General features: G+C 42.2%; 1 protein-coding gene across 1 annotated transcript in view; it reads left to right on the top strand.

The window, feature by feature from the left end:
* The window catches only part of LOC124721817 (nonsense-mediated mRNA decay factor SMG7-like), a 199,603-nt gene extending 185,059 nt beyond the window's left edge, over positions 1-14,544 (top strand). The window contains exons 20-21 of the mRNA XM_047246937.1: positions 9,197-9,403; positions 12,698-14,544. Coding sequence (XP_047102893.1) covers positions 9,197-9,403; positions 12,698-12,793 — 303 coding nt within the window. The 3' untranslated portion in view covers positions 12,794-14,544. The remainder of the gene's footprint in view (positions 1-9,196; positions 9,404-12,697) is intronic.
* The last annotated feature ends 332 nt before the right edge of the window (positions 14,545-14,876 follow it).

Raw genomic sequence — 14,876 nt, 5'->3', positions numbered from 1 at the left:
CAGCTGCCCCCCCCCCCCCACACACACACACACACCACACACACACACACACACACACACACACACACACTTACTTACTTTAGCCCTACAACAGTTGCTGAAGCCTAACAGATACCTTATATCTTATACACTATTTATTACACAGCTGCCCCCCCCCCCCCCCCCCACACACACACACACACACACACACACACACACACACACACACACACACACACACACTTACTTACTTACTTTAGCCCTTTGTGCTAACATGTTATTCTTACTGAAGTAAGTTATTTTCTACAAGTATGAATTTGTGGCTAGATATCTAGTTGACACATACAACTGATATGACCTCCAGCATTAGTACTTGACTTTCTGTTCACACATTTGTACAAAAATCCATGTTGCTCAAATCTCATTTGAGTACACGCCTGGCCACCATGGGGGCCCCAGCCATTTCAGCACTAACTTCCTTTTCCATACTGCAAGTCTATCTTTCTATTGTGCTTTTCTCCTCCCTATTTTCCATTGGATGGCCTTCTTGGTGCTGATTGTGATATTCCAACTTTGTGCATTTCTCTCTTCGAACCCTTCTTTCTTGTAACAGTACTATGCACAAAACCCAGCATGGTAGCAATTCTGTTAGGGGTTGGGGGGGTTGGTTATCTGCATGGTGGTTGACCCCTGACTGTTGGTGTCTCAGCTGGAAACTCCCCACGTAGGTATGTGGCTGGAGCATGGGGATGCCGGGCAACAGTGTAATGGCCAGATAACCATTGCTGTGGATGGGTGATGTCCATGGGGAGAGTTTCCACTCGGAGTGGGTAGCACCGTGGCAAAAGATTTGGTCATAAGCGAATTAAACTTCCTTCTGCTGGTGGTCACATCGCCCCACCAGTCTCTTCTGAATTTAAGCTGTATTACAATGCGGAGGGGTAGGACTCCAAATATTACCTTCCCTTTTCTGGCTAAGACATGAGAGGAACATAGAGCTCAGAGGCAAAGCGAGAAATACTCCCCCCTTCCCCCAAAACTTGGTTTGTTCTAGGACGGACGAGGATTCCTCTTTTTTTACAAAGCCATTGTTCTTTGTTGAACATACCGAGACAGGTTTGGGCAAGTGGCAGCAATTTCAAAAATTAAAAGTGGCTCAGTTCTGCTTGTTACAAGCTGAGTGATATTCTGTCACTATACCTCCTCCTCCCCCCCCCCCCCCCCAATAAAAGTTTGAATATTGCACTGGGTATCATTTTCAACTGAGATGTGCATTAGGTCCATAATGTCCAGCGGAGACCAAAAGACAACAGAATGAGTACTGGTGTCTTCATCTTGGCCTTTGAAGGTGACTCATTGCTTGAGAAGGTCAAGGTGATAGTTTATTGCTGTGATGTCAAGCTGTATATTCCTCCACCAGTGCAGCACTACAAATGCATGCGATCGATTTGGACACTTGTGTTCGCGTTGCAACACCAGTGCCATCTGTAGGGATTGTGGCTGTCAGTTGCACACGAACACTCCTTGTGCCCCCCCCCCTTCCCCCCCCCCTCCCCCAAAAAAAATATCTATGTCAACTTTGGGGAGCACCATTCCTCCTGTTCACCAGACTGCATCATTTTCAAATGCGAAAAGAAAAATCAAGCAATACAAGACCCTTGACAGCCTCACAGGTCACTATGCTAAGAAGAAATATGTTCACCTACATCTTACAGATATGATACTGGTGTGTGCTTCTGCTATGACGATGTCATCCACTTTAGTGACTGTGCCATCGCCCTTCGTGTCTTCTACATCTAGCCCTCGGGGCTGTCTGACAACACCAACTTCCGTGGTGGTTGGGGGTCCACATCCTGCTACTTTGCCCATATCCCCTTTGGGAGCACCAACTCCCTGTCCACTAGGGACATCAGTCCCCAACCCCTGGCTGGAGAACAACACTATCCTCCAGCAACCCTTAACATGAAGGGTTCCCTCGGGATGTTCCTTCAACAGGAGTCTCCTGTCCTGCAACTAGGTGCCAGTCGGTTGCTGAAGGAGCCACAGTTTACATTTCGTAGGGCTTTGTATTCCTCGTCTGCCCCATAATTTAGGTCAGACAAGCCCTCGCAGAAGTCTAAATCGCCTAAGAACAAGAATTAGTAGCCTTCCAAAAAGAGGGAAATTCTTATGGCCTCCATGCTGCTGTTCCGCCTCCGTTCCATCTCTGTATCCAAGGCAGCATTCTTGATGCTTCCTATAGCCCTGGACTCCCACACTTCCATGCACCCTGATTCAGAACAAATGTGTATTGATGGTGTATCTTTACAACCAGTGACAGCAGGTGGCACTGAGGCATAACCTGCCTCCTTGGTCCCTTTATGCCCCCAACCCCCCTCCCCCAAGATATTGATAGCATGATCCTCTAGTGAAATTGCAACAGTTTTTTTCCCTGTCACTTGGCTAAGTTACATCATCTTTTGTGCACTTCCCTTGTTTATTTTCATCGACCTCTTGGAAACTTGTTCCCAGCAATGTGGACCACTACCCTCTGCGGCTATCGGGGTTATTTTAAGAACCACACTGACTATGAAAGAGCATCTGATGGTGTTTGCACTTGCATTCTGGACTCTATCCACAGCAAATATGTCCCACTCAACACGACTATGGAGTCTGTGGCTGTTTGTGTGAAGACATCTCTGGAATTTACCATCTATTATGCGTATCTCCTTCCTGTTGATGAAAGGTCCCAAAACACATTGACTGCACCATTTTCTGAGGTCCCCCCCACCCCCACCCCCACCCTTCCTAACATTGGGTGACTTCAGTGCCCGCAGCCCTTTCTGAGGTGGAGCTAAGACCACTGGCCACAGTAAAGCTGTCAAAAACTTGCTCGCAGAGCTCGATCTTTGCCTATTAAATACTGGTATTCTCATACTCTAGGTCTTCCGTCCATCTATTGGAGAGGCCATGATAACCAGTGCGACAGTGATCATTTTCCAGTCGTTTTGACTCTGCCTTGGCATCAGTTGCCTGGATGTCCACCCAGATGGGGTCCCTCCCAAGCTGATTACGATACTTTCACTACTGCCATCGCCCTTCACATATTGCCACATGGAGGTATCGATGAGGTTGTCCAGAGTACGATTGAAGCCATTCGATTGGCAGCTGACTTGGCAGTCCTGTACCTTGGTGGACTCCCAAAATCTCCATGGCCATTAGAGATCGCAGGCTGGCTCTCCAACGTCGTAAGCGAGATCTTTTGATGGAGCACCTCATTGCCTTTAAATGTGTGGTGCGTTGTAAAACGACAGAAGCGAGAATGCTGGGAGCAGGACGTTGCTACCATTGGATCACATACCACTCCTTCTCACAGGTTTGGGTGAAGATTTGACATATCTGTGGACACCATTACCCACAGGTGTAGCTGGTATCTCTATGAATAGTGATGTATACATTGATCCAGATGCTCTTGCCAAACATTTTGCTCTTCATTATGCTTGAACTTCTGAATCTGAGAATTATCACCCTGCATTTTGTGTCCTCAAACAGTGGGTAGAGAGAATTCCTTTTACTGCACATCACCTGGAACCTTATAATGATCCGATCAGTGAGTGGGAATTCCTCAGTGCCCTATCCTTTTGCCCTAACTTTTGCATCTACTGTTGCTCCTCAACTGTGGGTGTTGAACACTGACTGCGTGGTGCCATATGAAAGATGCAGTCCTTGGCCCTCATGTTCAGCTTCCAGTTTTCCACTGCCAAGACATGAGTCATACACTTCTGTCATCATTGTACTGTCCATCCCCAACCTGAACTCTGCCTCGAGGACCAAATGCTCAATGTGGTGGAGTTATATAGTTTTTTGGGATTGGTCTTCGATCCCCAGTTGATGTTGTTTCTCCATCTTCACCACATTAACCAAATGTGCTAGTCACATCTTAATACTTTTGCTGTCTCAATAACACCAGCTGGGATGCAGACCACTGTACACGTCTGCACCTCTACAAAGTTCTAATCCTATCACACCTTGATTGTGGGAGCCTGACGTATGGCTTAGCATCACCCTCAGCATTATGGATTCTGGACCCAAATACACCATTTTGGTGTCCGACTTGTAACAGGTGGCTTTCGGACCAGCCCTGTGAACAGTGTACTCGTGGAGGTGGGTGTTCCTCTCCTACAGATCAGTTGCCCACAGCTGCTGCTCAGCTATGCAATACACATACACTGCTCCCCTGAGCATCCAAACTACCATGTCCTTTTTCCTGGTAGGGAGAGCTACTTCCCACAACAGAGGCCAGAGTCTGGAGTCATGATCAAAATTCACATGCGGAGGCTCTGCTCTGAAGCCCATCTATCTCCTATCTCCTGTCACCTCATGTCATGGAGAACAAGGAGAAATCACATGCACCCCCGTGGTGTGTATCCTGGTCTCAGATCTGCCTTGACCTCTTCTTTGGAATGAAAGACTCAGTAGAGCTATGGGTTTTCGCCACCTGTCCCAGGACGTCCTTGATTCATTTCCAGGCTCAGACATGGTATACACTGATGACTCCACAGACAAACCAGTTTTGCCTACACACATGCAAGATGTAGTGACTATGCTCTCTGCCAGATGGATGCAGTGTAATCACTGCAGAATTAGTGACCATTGCTTGAGCCCTCAACTGCCTTCGTTCTTGCAGTGGCAAGTCATTCTTAATCAACAGTGACTCCTTGAGTATTCAGTCTCTCAATCAGTGTTTTCCATGACACCATTGGTTGTAACTACCCAGGATCTCCTGTATGACCTCCACTAACACTTGACAGTCATTTGTCTCAGGGGGGAGCCTTGGTCACATTGGGATCCCAGAAAATTAAGATGCTGACTGGTTGGGGAAGTTGGCTACCAAGATACCAACTTTGGAAATGGGGGTGCCAGGATAATTGTTGGAGGCTTGTAATATGGGTTGGTGTCCCTGGTTTCTTCGAATAAACTGCGAACCATAAAGGAGAACGCAACTGTGTGGCAGTCTTCCCTTTGTGGTTCTGGCAGGGAATCTGCTGCCTTCTGATAGCTTCGCATTGGTCACACTTGGCTAACCCAGGGCCACATCCTCCAAAGTGAGGATCCACCCCTCTGCCAGTGTTGTGCCTGTCTCACTGTGGCTCACATCCTATTGTACTGCCCTAATTTGGCCACCTTACAGCAAAACCTTAAACTTGCTGACATGCTACATCTGGTGGTAGCAGACAACACCAAAGCAGCTGATTTGGTTTTACATTTTACCCATGACAGTGATTTTTACACATCCGTATGACGTAGGACACATTAGCTTTGTCGGCCAATTAAGGGCTTGGAGCCCCCCCCCCCCCCCCCCCAGCAGTCTGGCTTCTGTCCTTCCCACCTTTTTTATTCTTGTTATTCTTTGGCATCTGTCGTTGGTTGATAGACACATAGTCAATGTTCTCTTTATCTTCTGCCTGTAGCTAGTTTTCTTGTAGTGTGGAGAGTGTGTCCCCAGTCACATGTGTCACAGGAGCCTCCAGCTGCTTTCTTGGCAGGTATATCCCTACGTTCATCATGGCCATTTTTACTGATTTACTTTTATACCAACTTACAATGGTTCTCTCTTAACTATGCACATGTAATGTCTTTGTCAGTATGATCTTTGGCTTATGTTTGTGACGTGTTGGATCATACTTGTATGCTGGACTGCCAGTGTTTTGGGTGCTGTTGGTCAAGCTATTGCTTTGGTACTATAACTCTAAATCAAATGTATTCACATTTTGACCATGACCATTTTATCCTTCTTACATGAAGGCATGCATGTCATGTTGCCATTGTAAATTATTTCTTAAGTATCTGAAGTTTAACTGGATACTTTTGTTGGATGTTGTATCCTCTGTTGGTGGTTCATTACTTTTTCTTCTGGTTTGCCATTTGTAGGGTCCTGGGTAGCACGAGGATGAAAGTGACCGAAACAGGCTGTAAACAAATTGACTTACAAGGATGAAGTGCATCTGCTGTTCTGAAATACACTGGTATCCAAAATTAAAGCAACAAACAGAAATTTTGCAAGGTTGCGTTATTTTGCCACAAAACATTATGAACAGGAGGTTGCCAAGTAGAAACAATGTAAAGAATACAGAAAGTAAACGATTACAACATGCATAATGGATTGCAACATACATAATTGTGGAAGAAAATGTCTTCCAACTTAACAGATTTGCACACGCATTCCAACAACTGCTTAATGTGCTCAATATAGGGTGTGACGACCTTTGGCAGCAATACAGGCTTGACAATAATGAGGCGTGCTGTGAATTATGTCATCAATCTCATGTTGGTGCCGTAACATCCGTTCTTTCAGCAGAGCTGCTCACAAGCCTTGGAGAGTGTATGGCAGATACTGACATGATGCTACCCATCTCCCCTAGTACATCCCAGTCATGCTTTATGGGATTCAAATCAGGAGAGCGAGCAGGCCATGCCACATGTGCAGTATCTTCCATTTCCAAGAAAACTTCAACCACCCACACTCCATGAGGTCGAGTATTATCTCCCATCATTACGAAGTGTGGTCTCACAGTATCTTGCACTTGAGGTCCCAAGATCTTGTCACAATACCTGACAGCAGTTAAAACTTGACAATTTCACCCGTACAATTTCATAAAGAGGTGTTATAGTGGTCAATATAATATTTGCCCTCAGCATTAGGGATCCTCCTTGATATGAGTCTCTTTCCACAATGTTTGGGTGTCAGAATCGGATTCTAGTTCCCTCCAGATGCGAATCCATTGAGAATCACTATCCAGACCAAATTGGGACTCATCTTTGAAAAGAACATTGATCCACTGTTCGACTGTTCAGATGGCATGTTGACAACTCCACTCTAGACATTCCCTTCTGTGAAGACGCATCAGATGTACACATACAGAAGTTCTCTGACAATAAAGGTCACTCTGTCTAAGTCTTCTGTAAACTGTTTGCCTCGATACAAAACATACAGTGGATGCTACGAGATCAGATGCCAGTTGCTGTGCAGTTCTAAGGCACTACCGTCATGCTCGTACAGCCAAATAATGGTCATCTCTTGCTCATGTCACACGTCGGCCTTACCCTGGTTTTCAGGATATAGTTTTGGTCCCTCTAAACTGTCACCACATCCGAGGAACAACAGAACAATTCACATTAAGCCATCGGGCCTTATCGGTTTGCAACTGCCCTGCTCCCATTATTCCTATGGCCCTCCACCACATAAAGTCTCGTAGGCATCTTCTCTGTGCCATACTACACTGTCTGTGACTGTGTACTGTGTACACAGTGATTGTGGATGTAGGACTACCCGGCAGACGCTACCCTGTTTGATAGGAGCCCTGACTTCATTACCATGGTTGTCCGTTGACCAGAATCTTCCATGCAGAACACGATCATACCAACATCTGTTGACAGCTTGTATCATTATGTTATGAATTAAAGACAGGATGGAGAAATAGTGCTCAGTTGCTTTAGTTTTGGACACCAGTGTAGTTCACCAGGGGTGTTAGATTAGACTCTTATAATTTTCCACAAAACCAAATGTGATAAGTCTGTGTCACAACTAGGGGTGACCTGTTCTTAAGGGCCAGAAATTTTGTGATATAGTTTTATTCTGTGTATTTTTTCAGTATGGTATCAAACGATTTGAGTATGATTTGATTTAGGTGTAGCAAGAGTTATAGAGACCAGAAGTAATTAGGGCCCAGTTTCCACTGCTATGTTGCAGAGAGAAACAATGTTAACTCTGAACTGCCAGTAGTCAGGTCAAGTCTTGCCACTACTACTCACTCTCACCTTCCCTCAGCGTATCCTTCACAGCGATGAATCAGATTTCCTGTCCCCACCCAATTCAGCGAATGCAGAGGGCCAGTGTTAGGTGACCCATACTCCCTCCTCTATGCAATATATAATTATGTGAAAAGTTGTGGTTAACAGTGAGTGAGCAGAAACAAAAGTTATTTTATTTCTATTGTGTGTTATTTCATGGTGAAGGACTTTGGACAACAGTTGGCTGTAAGGATGTAAACCATTTAAGTGACTGAATTAAGAATAATGAGGAAAGTGCTTGTAAAAACAAAATGTTTAATACCGTTAACATTGCTGCATAGATTGATTCAGGGTATAAAATGTCAGTACAAAACCATAATGAATTAGTTACAGAGAACACACTCATTAAGCCTAGTAGTAGTGTGTGTAACATTTTGTGTAACTGGTGAGTTAGTGCCAAGTGCTTCTGTTGAATTCTCTATTATTGCTGTGTTAATGAACTATACTTATCACTATAGGTGAATGTTTTTTCTTGTGTGTGTTTTAAGATACTTTATCATCTGATTCCATCACATGTGAATCTGTAGTCACAATTATACTGTAAGGATGCTAATTAGAGTCGAAATTATGTTGCAGATTTCAAATATATGGTCTATAGCTCCAAAATTAACTTCACACACACTGAAGAAGGGCATTTCATTCTGTCTAGGTAGAGTTCTTGAAAGTATGATCAATGCCTTCTAGAGAGATTCACCTTCCATTGGGATGTTATAATAAGAATAAAAACTTAAGTTATGTAATATTTCTCAAATTTACAGACAGTGGACATATATAATCATGTGACTAATAATATGTTTGCAAGTCATGATACTAATTAGTATAAAATAATCACCCAGTCGGTTTTGGCACATTATTACCATTGACAGGTGTAGAGTATTCACGAAAATGTTTTATCAAAAGCTATAGAAAATATTTCTCTGTACTTCAACATAAAAAACAACAAACTCAATCTTACCAAATTATAAGTACCTTTCATTGTAGAATGAGTTTACATATCGTGCAATTAAATGCATTGACATTTTGCTAAAGTTGGGTTTATTAGTGTTGAAATTTGTGTTTACAAAACTAGTGTCTATAGCTTTTCATGAAACATTTATATGAAAACTTATCTATTTGTGGCATAGAGCATGTGGCATAGAGTCTGTCTCTTGGGCTACATGTTTCAAAATTGGTGTTATTTATTGGATAGTGGCACTTTCATGCATTTTATGTATAGCTCCAGGTTGTCTTTGTCTACAGGTATAAATTATAATCATTAACTCATTCCATTCTGAGTTGAAGATTAAATGTCAATTCTAACTGTTCCTGTTGTAAAGACAGTGAAAATACTAAACAAAATAAAAGTTTTAATGATTATGGTATTAATGAATTGTTCCATCTTTTGCAGGTAACAGCATGTAATATAGGTAGCTATGCTCCTGGTGGTTCATTATTCCCTATGCCTACCCGTCATTCTGGACCTGGTGGGGACAACACGTATAGCCTGTTTAGTTCAACACAGTGGGCCACTCCATCAACAACTCAGTCATCGCAGCAGGGAATGAGCTTTGGTGGCCTGATGAGTGCTAGTGGATCAAGTGGACTTGGAACTCAGGTTGTGTGACCCTTTTTTTCCACTTACTGTATTGAGGAGGGGCAGCAAGATTAGGAAAATGTTATCTCATGGCAGTGGCTAAAAAAGTAAAATGAAATTTGCATCACAAGTGAATTATCAGTCACAAAATGGATGAATGAAGTGGGCAAGAGGAGGCATGGAGATTCTTGGTGGTTTGCGCAAGTTGATTCCCAGAGAGTCAGTACTGAATGCAGTTGTGAATCAGTAATTGAAGATTGATAATAGTAGGATAAGAAGGTAGAGATGTAATGTGTTGCATAAGTTTCCAGTCCAAATTTACTACATCAGTTTGTAGATCTTAGCATGTACCACAGAATTTCTGTCTTGATATGTAAATGAAGGTAGCCTTCTGCCTAGAGCTTTTCTAATGTCACACACACACACACACACACACACATGACCACTATCTCCAGCTAGAATGAAATGGTGTAGTGTCTAACGGAAGCAGGAATCCAGAATTGGGTGGGTGGGTGGGGAGAGAAAGGGATAGTAGGATATGGGTGGGGGCAGAGAAGTCAGCATTGCCTGGCAGAGCATGCAGGGAATAGATGATGGCAGGACAAGGCTGGCTTTGGGGGAGGTAGGATGTTGACCTCTCTGATGGCTCCAGCCACACCTTTGTCCACATTAAATAAACGCACCAACAGCACCTGCATATTGACAATTTCCATCCCTTCCATGCCATAAAATCCCTCCCCTACATCTTGGCTACCCTGGGACAGCATATTTGCAGTGACGAGAACTCCCTCGTCCAGTATGCTGAAGGTATCGCAAAGGCTTTCACAGACAGGCACTATCCCCCAGACCTAGTCTGCAAACAGATTTCCCATGCCATGTCACTACACACTCTCACTCCACTCTCAAGAACCAGCTACAAAGAAGTGTCCCTCCCCCCCCCCCCCCCCCCCACACACCATACCCTGAAATGAAGGACAGCCTACCAAAGATCCTTCCCACTCTTCCTAAACCAGTGTTCCATCACCCTCCCAACCTCCACAGCATCCTGGTCCATCCCTGTGCCACTCCCAATCCCAGCCTCTTGCCATAGGCATAATATTCCAGTGGAAGACCCAGGTGCAAGACCTGCAGTATCCTATTCCTATTTCAGCTATGCCACAGGCTTGTCGTATCCAATCAGAGACCAGGCCAACTATGAAAGCAGCCATGACATACAACAACTCAGCTGAAGTCATCATACAGCTTTGTATGTTGGTATGACTACCAACCAGCTGTCCACCAGGATGAATGGCCATTGTCAAACTGTGGCCAAGAACAGAGTGGACCACCCTGTAGCACAACATGCAGCCAATCGTAACATGGTTGATTTTAGTGACTGCTACACAACCCAGCCCATCTGGGCCCTCCCCTCACCAGCTTTCCGGAACTGTGAAGATGGGAGTTATCCTTAAATCCCGTTCTCTACTCCCAAAAACAGCAAAATGTTTTGACAATCAATATTATAGGTGATAGCTTTGCTTTTCTTGTGGTCGTACTGTTTGTATATTAATTTAAACCATGAACTTTTCCTAGTTGTGTGTTCGCACTACTTAACAGTAATGTTACTATGGACTGACTACACCGAATGTCCTATGCTCTGAAAATCTGCTGTCATTGGCTTGCAAGATCACGTGACATAAGCTATGATTGTCTAATAAAAGCGCGTTGCAATTTTGATTTCAGTGCTTTGGAGGCTACTGTGCTGTTAAGTACAGAAATTCGTGTTTATACTTTCGTAATACAAAAGTACGCACTGTAAATGTTGCCGAGCATCAAAGTTCTTTCCAAAACGCATTGTTTTTTACTGGAATGAGTTTTACAGCTTGGAGGGAACGTATATAGTCACTTAAGATGGAAAAAATTTATTTTCACTCAAGTAAAAGTGTATTTTTAACCAGGAAATCCAAGACCTAAGACAGCTGCCCAGATTCTCCCAAATCATTTATATAGATAAGGAACAGCAAAGGGCCTATAACACTACCTTGGGGAATGCCAGAAATCACTTCTGTTTTATTCAATGACTTTCCGTCAATTACTACAAAATGTGACTTCTGTCTGAGAAGTCACAAATCCAGTCACATAATGGAGATGATATTCCATAAGCACGCAATTTCACTATAAGCTGCTTGTGTGATATAGTGTCAAAAGCCTTCTGGAAATCAAGAAATACAGAATCAATCTGAAATCTCTTGTCAACAGCACTCAACACTTCATGTGAATAAAGAGCTAGTTGTGTTTCACAAGAACAATGTTTTCTAAACCCCTGCTGGCTGTGTGTGATTTTCTTCAAGGTAATTCATAATGTTCAAACACAAATTATGTTCCAGAATCCTGCTGCATATTAATGTTAATAATATGGGCCTGTAATTTAGTGGATTACACCTATTACTTTTCTTGAATATTGGTGTGACCTGTGTAACTTTCCAGTCTTTGGGTCGGATCTTTCGTCGAGCAAACAGTTGTACATGACTGTCGAGTATGGAGCTAATGCATCAGCATATTTTGAAAGGAACCTAATTGGTATGCAGTCTGGTCCAGAAGACTTGCTTTCATTAAGTGATTTAAGTTGCTTCACTACTCTGAGGATATTTACTTCTGCGTTACCCATGTTGGCAGCTGTTCTTGATTCGAATTCTGGAATATTTACTTCATCTTCTTTTGTGAAGGTATTTCGGAAGGCTGTGTTTAGTAACTCTGCTTTGACAGCACTGTCTTCGATAGTATTTCCGTTGCTGTTGGGCGTAGAAGGCATTGATTGTTTCTTGCTGCTAACATACTTCACATACGACCCGAATCTCTTTGGATTTTCTGCCACGTTTCGAGACAAAATTTCATTGGGGAAACTGTTACAGGCATCTGACATTGAAGTCCGCACTAAATTTCGAGCTTCTGTAAAAGATCGCCAGTCTTTGGGATTTTGCGTCTGTTTAGATTTGGCATGTTTGTTCCATTGTTTTTGCAAGTGTGTTCTGACCCGTTTTGTGTACCAAGGAGGATCAGCTCCATCGTTTGTTAATTTATTTGTTATAAGTCTCTCAATTGCTGCCGATACTATTTCTCTTAATTCAAGCCACATCTGGTCTATGCTTATATTATTAATTTGGAAGGAGTGGAGATTGTCTCTCAGGAAGGTGGTTTGATGAACCCTTTTCCAGGCACTTAAATGTGATTTGCAGAGTATCGATGTAGATGTAGATATACTTAAACTCCTGTATAATGTAAGTATTCTGAGGGGAAAGGTATTCTTAACACTCAATTGCCAATTTTGTGTTGCAGTCATTGTGGTCAGGACCAGGCCCATCCCCACTCGAGAGACTTCTGGAGCAACAAAAGCGACTTCGTGAAGGACCAGCTTCAAAAAAGGGAACTTGAAACACTAGCATAATTGTTTATTCAGGAATATAACAAATGTGGCATTAATCTTAACTACATATAATTGCCAGATTTTTGAAGCATGAAAATAATTGTGATGCCTGGTAAATGTAATGAAATGCTGTATCGCTGTGTTATTTAAAGTCAACAAAATGCAGTGATCCATACTTTATAATACAGTACCTAAAGTATAGCTATAAGTGTCAGGCAAGTATAGGTTTCATGTTTTGCACTTGGAGTCGATTAATATTGATCTTTTCTTCTGAGGCTAAGTACAGTGTATGTAATGAGGTGAACATACTACATTCAAGCCATCCAAATGAAGAAAAGATGCTCGTGTGCAGCATGCACCCGGTAAGTTCATAGGGTAATGGTGTTGTAAGCTTTCAGTCTGAGAGTACCAGAAATACTTGATACAGTATTGTTGAACCACGTAAAAACAACTGAGGCACATATGAATTGACTGCTTTTTATGAAAGATTGAATTTCAGTTGAGACTCCCTTGCTACCCAAGCTGGCACTAGATTTTTTCCTTATCAAAATTGTTTCTTGGGAAATGGGAGTTGTAAATACAAGATTGTTTACAGACATTGAATTGGGTGTCAGTAGATGTTGTCTTTCCTCATACAAGTTGGTAACAACTCAGTTTTAAGTATTACCTAGTGTATGACAAGTTTGTAATATGGCAAAGCTTAAAACAGATGAATTTTAGGTGTAACAGAGCTTCTGACAAACAAGTTTTAGTTGTGGAGAGTATGTGAAAAGAGATGTTCTATAAACAGTTGACAAAGGAGGTACATTGTCAGAGAACAGTCAATGATTTAGTTAAGTTGCATTGAAGCATGCACCAAGTGTACAGATGGAAACAATTGTAACAGTTCTGTGCTTTTTGTGGTTAACATGGTGACCAAAAATTAAACTTTTGTCAGATTATTCGTTCAGTCAGTGGCAAACAGTAAGTAGCATTTTATTTTGTCCAGTACCAGTTGTTTTGGTGCTGTTCCAAAACTCCTTTTGAAACATTCCTTTCAGTGTGTGTGTCAGTCTGTTATGAAGTACTGTGTGTTAAGATTTAAGACCACTGTGTTACTCAGTTTTGTTGTCTTGACTTCAAAAGAACTATGCTCTTCATAAGCTGAAATTTTTAATGTCTGATATTTTCTATGTAGTTTCATTGGCTAATATTTTAGTGTGCATGGGAAGTCACGTGACGGATATTATGTGGTTACTTATCAGGCTTTTGCTCTAACTTACGTAGAGAGTTCTCTAGCACCAATGAAAAGTTTTCTTAAATGTTGCTTGTAAAAAGAGGATTTTGTTAAATCTTAAATCCTTTTGTCTCATATTTTGTCAGTTCCAATAATGTAAAATGATTTATTTGCAGTAATTCAAAGACTTAAAGATATGTATCTGAGCTAATGAAACATGTACACACTTTTCCATCTAAGCATATCTTTCACAATTGATGTGAACACTGTGGTGTAAAAAATGAAAATGTATACTATACCGCCCTACCAGTTGTTGTACTGATGTTTTAAAGGCTGATATAAATGTTGAACAATCATATAGTATGCTTTATAAATTTCTAAAGAGGAAAACAGAAAGCGAAAGATAAACATGAATGACATTGATAAAATAGCATGTACTTATCAAAAATGGACCACAATAAGAGGTAATGGAAACTTGACTCTCTGCATCAAAGAGTCCTTCTTTGCAGTCAAGTGCACAAAAAATAATAATGGGGAGGAGAGTTGGGGGAAGGGGGGGGGGGGGGGGGGGGGTGTCAGAATAGCCTAGCACCTGGAAATTTTCAAAGGATTTGATGCAAATTGAGTAGGTCGCTGCAAATATCATGATCTTGAACTACTGAACCATATGTTCCTGCACTCAGTCCTGTTGCTCTGTGCCACATTTTTCTTTGTTGCTTTATCTTTTCCTAGTGAGAGAATAGGCACTGTGGTAAGACATTGGTTTTCCATAGTATCCCTAATCTTTCTTTCTTTTCATCATCCTTCACTTCATTACTGTCTCTCTTCCTAATTTTATTCTGTTGTCTTCCCACACTCTTATTTTCTTAACGTTT

The sequence above is a fragment of the Schistocerca piceifrons genome, chromosome X (assembly GCF_021461385.2).
Source record: "Schistocerca piceifrons isolate TAMUIC-IGC-003096 chromosome X, iqSchPice1.1, whole genome shotgun sequence".
NCBI lineage: Eukaryota > Metazoa > Arthropoda > Insecta > Orthoptera > Acrididae > Schistocerca > Schistocerca piceifrons.
Note: the sequence above shows the minus strand (reverse complement) of the source record. Positions and strands in the feature narration are given on the sequence as shown.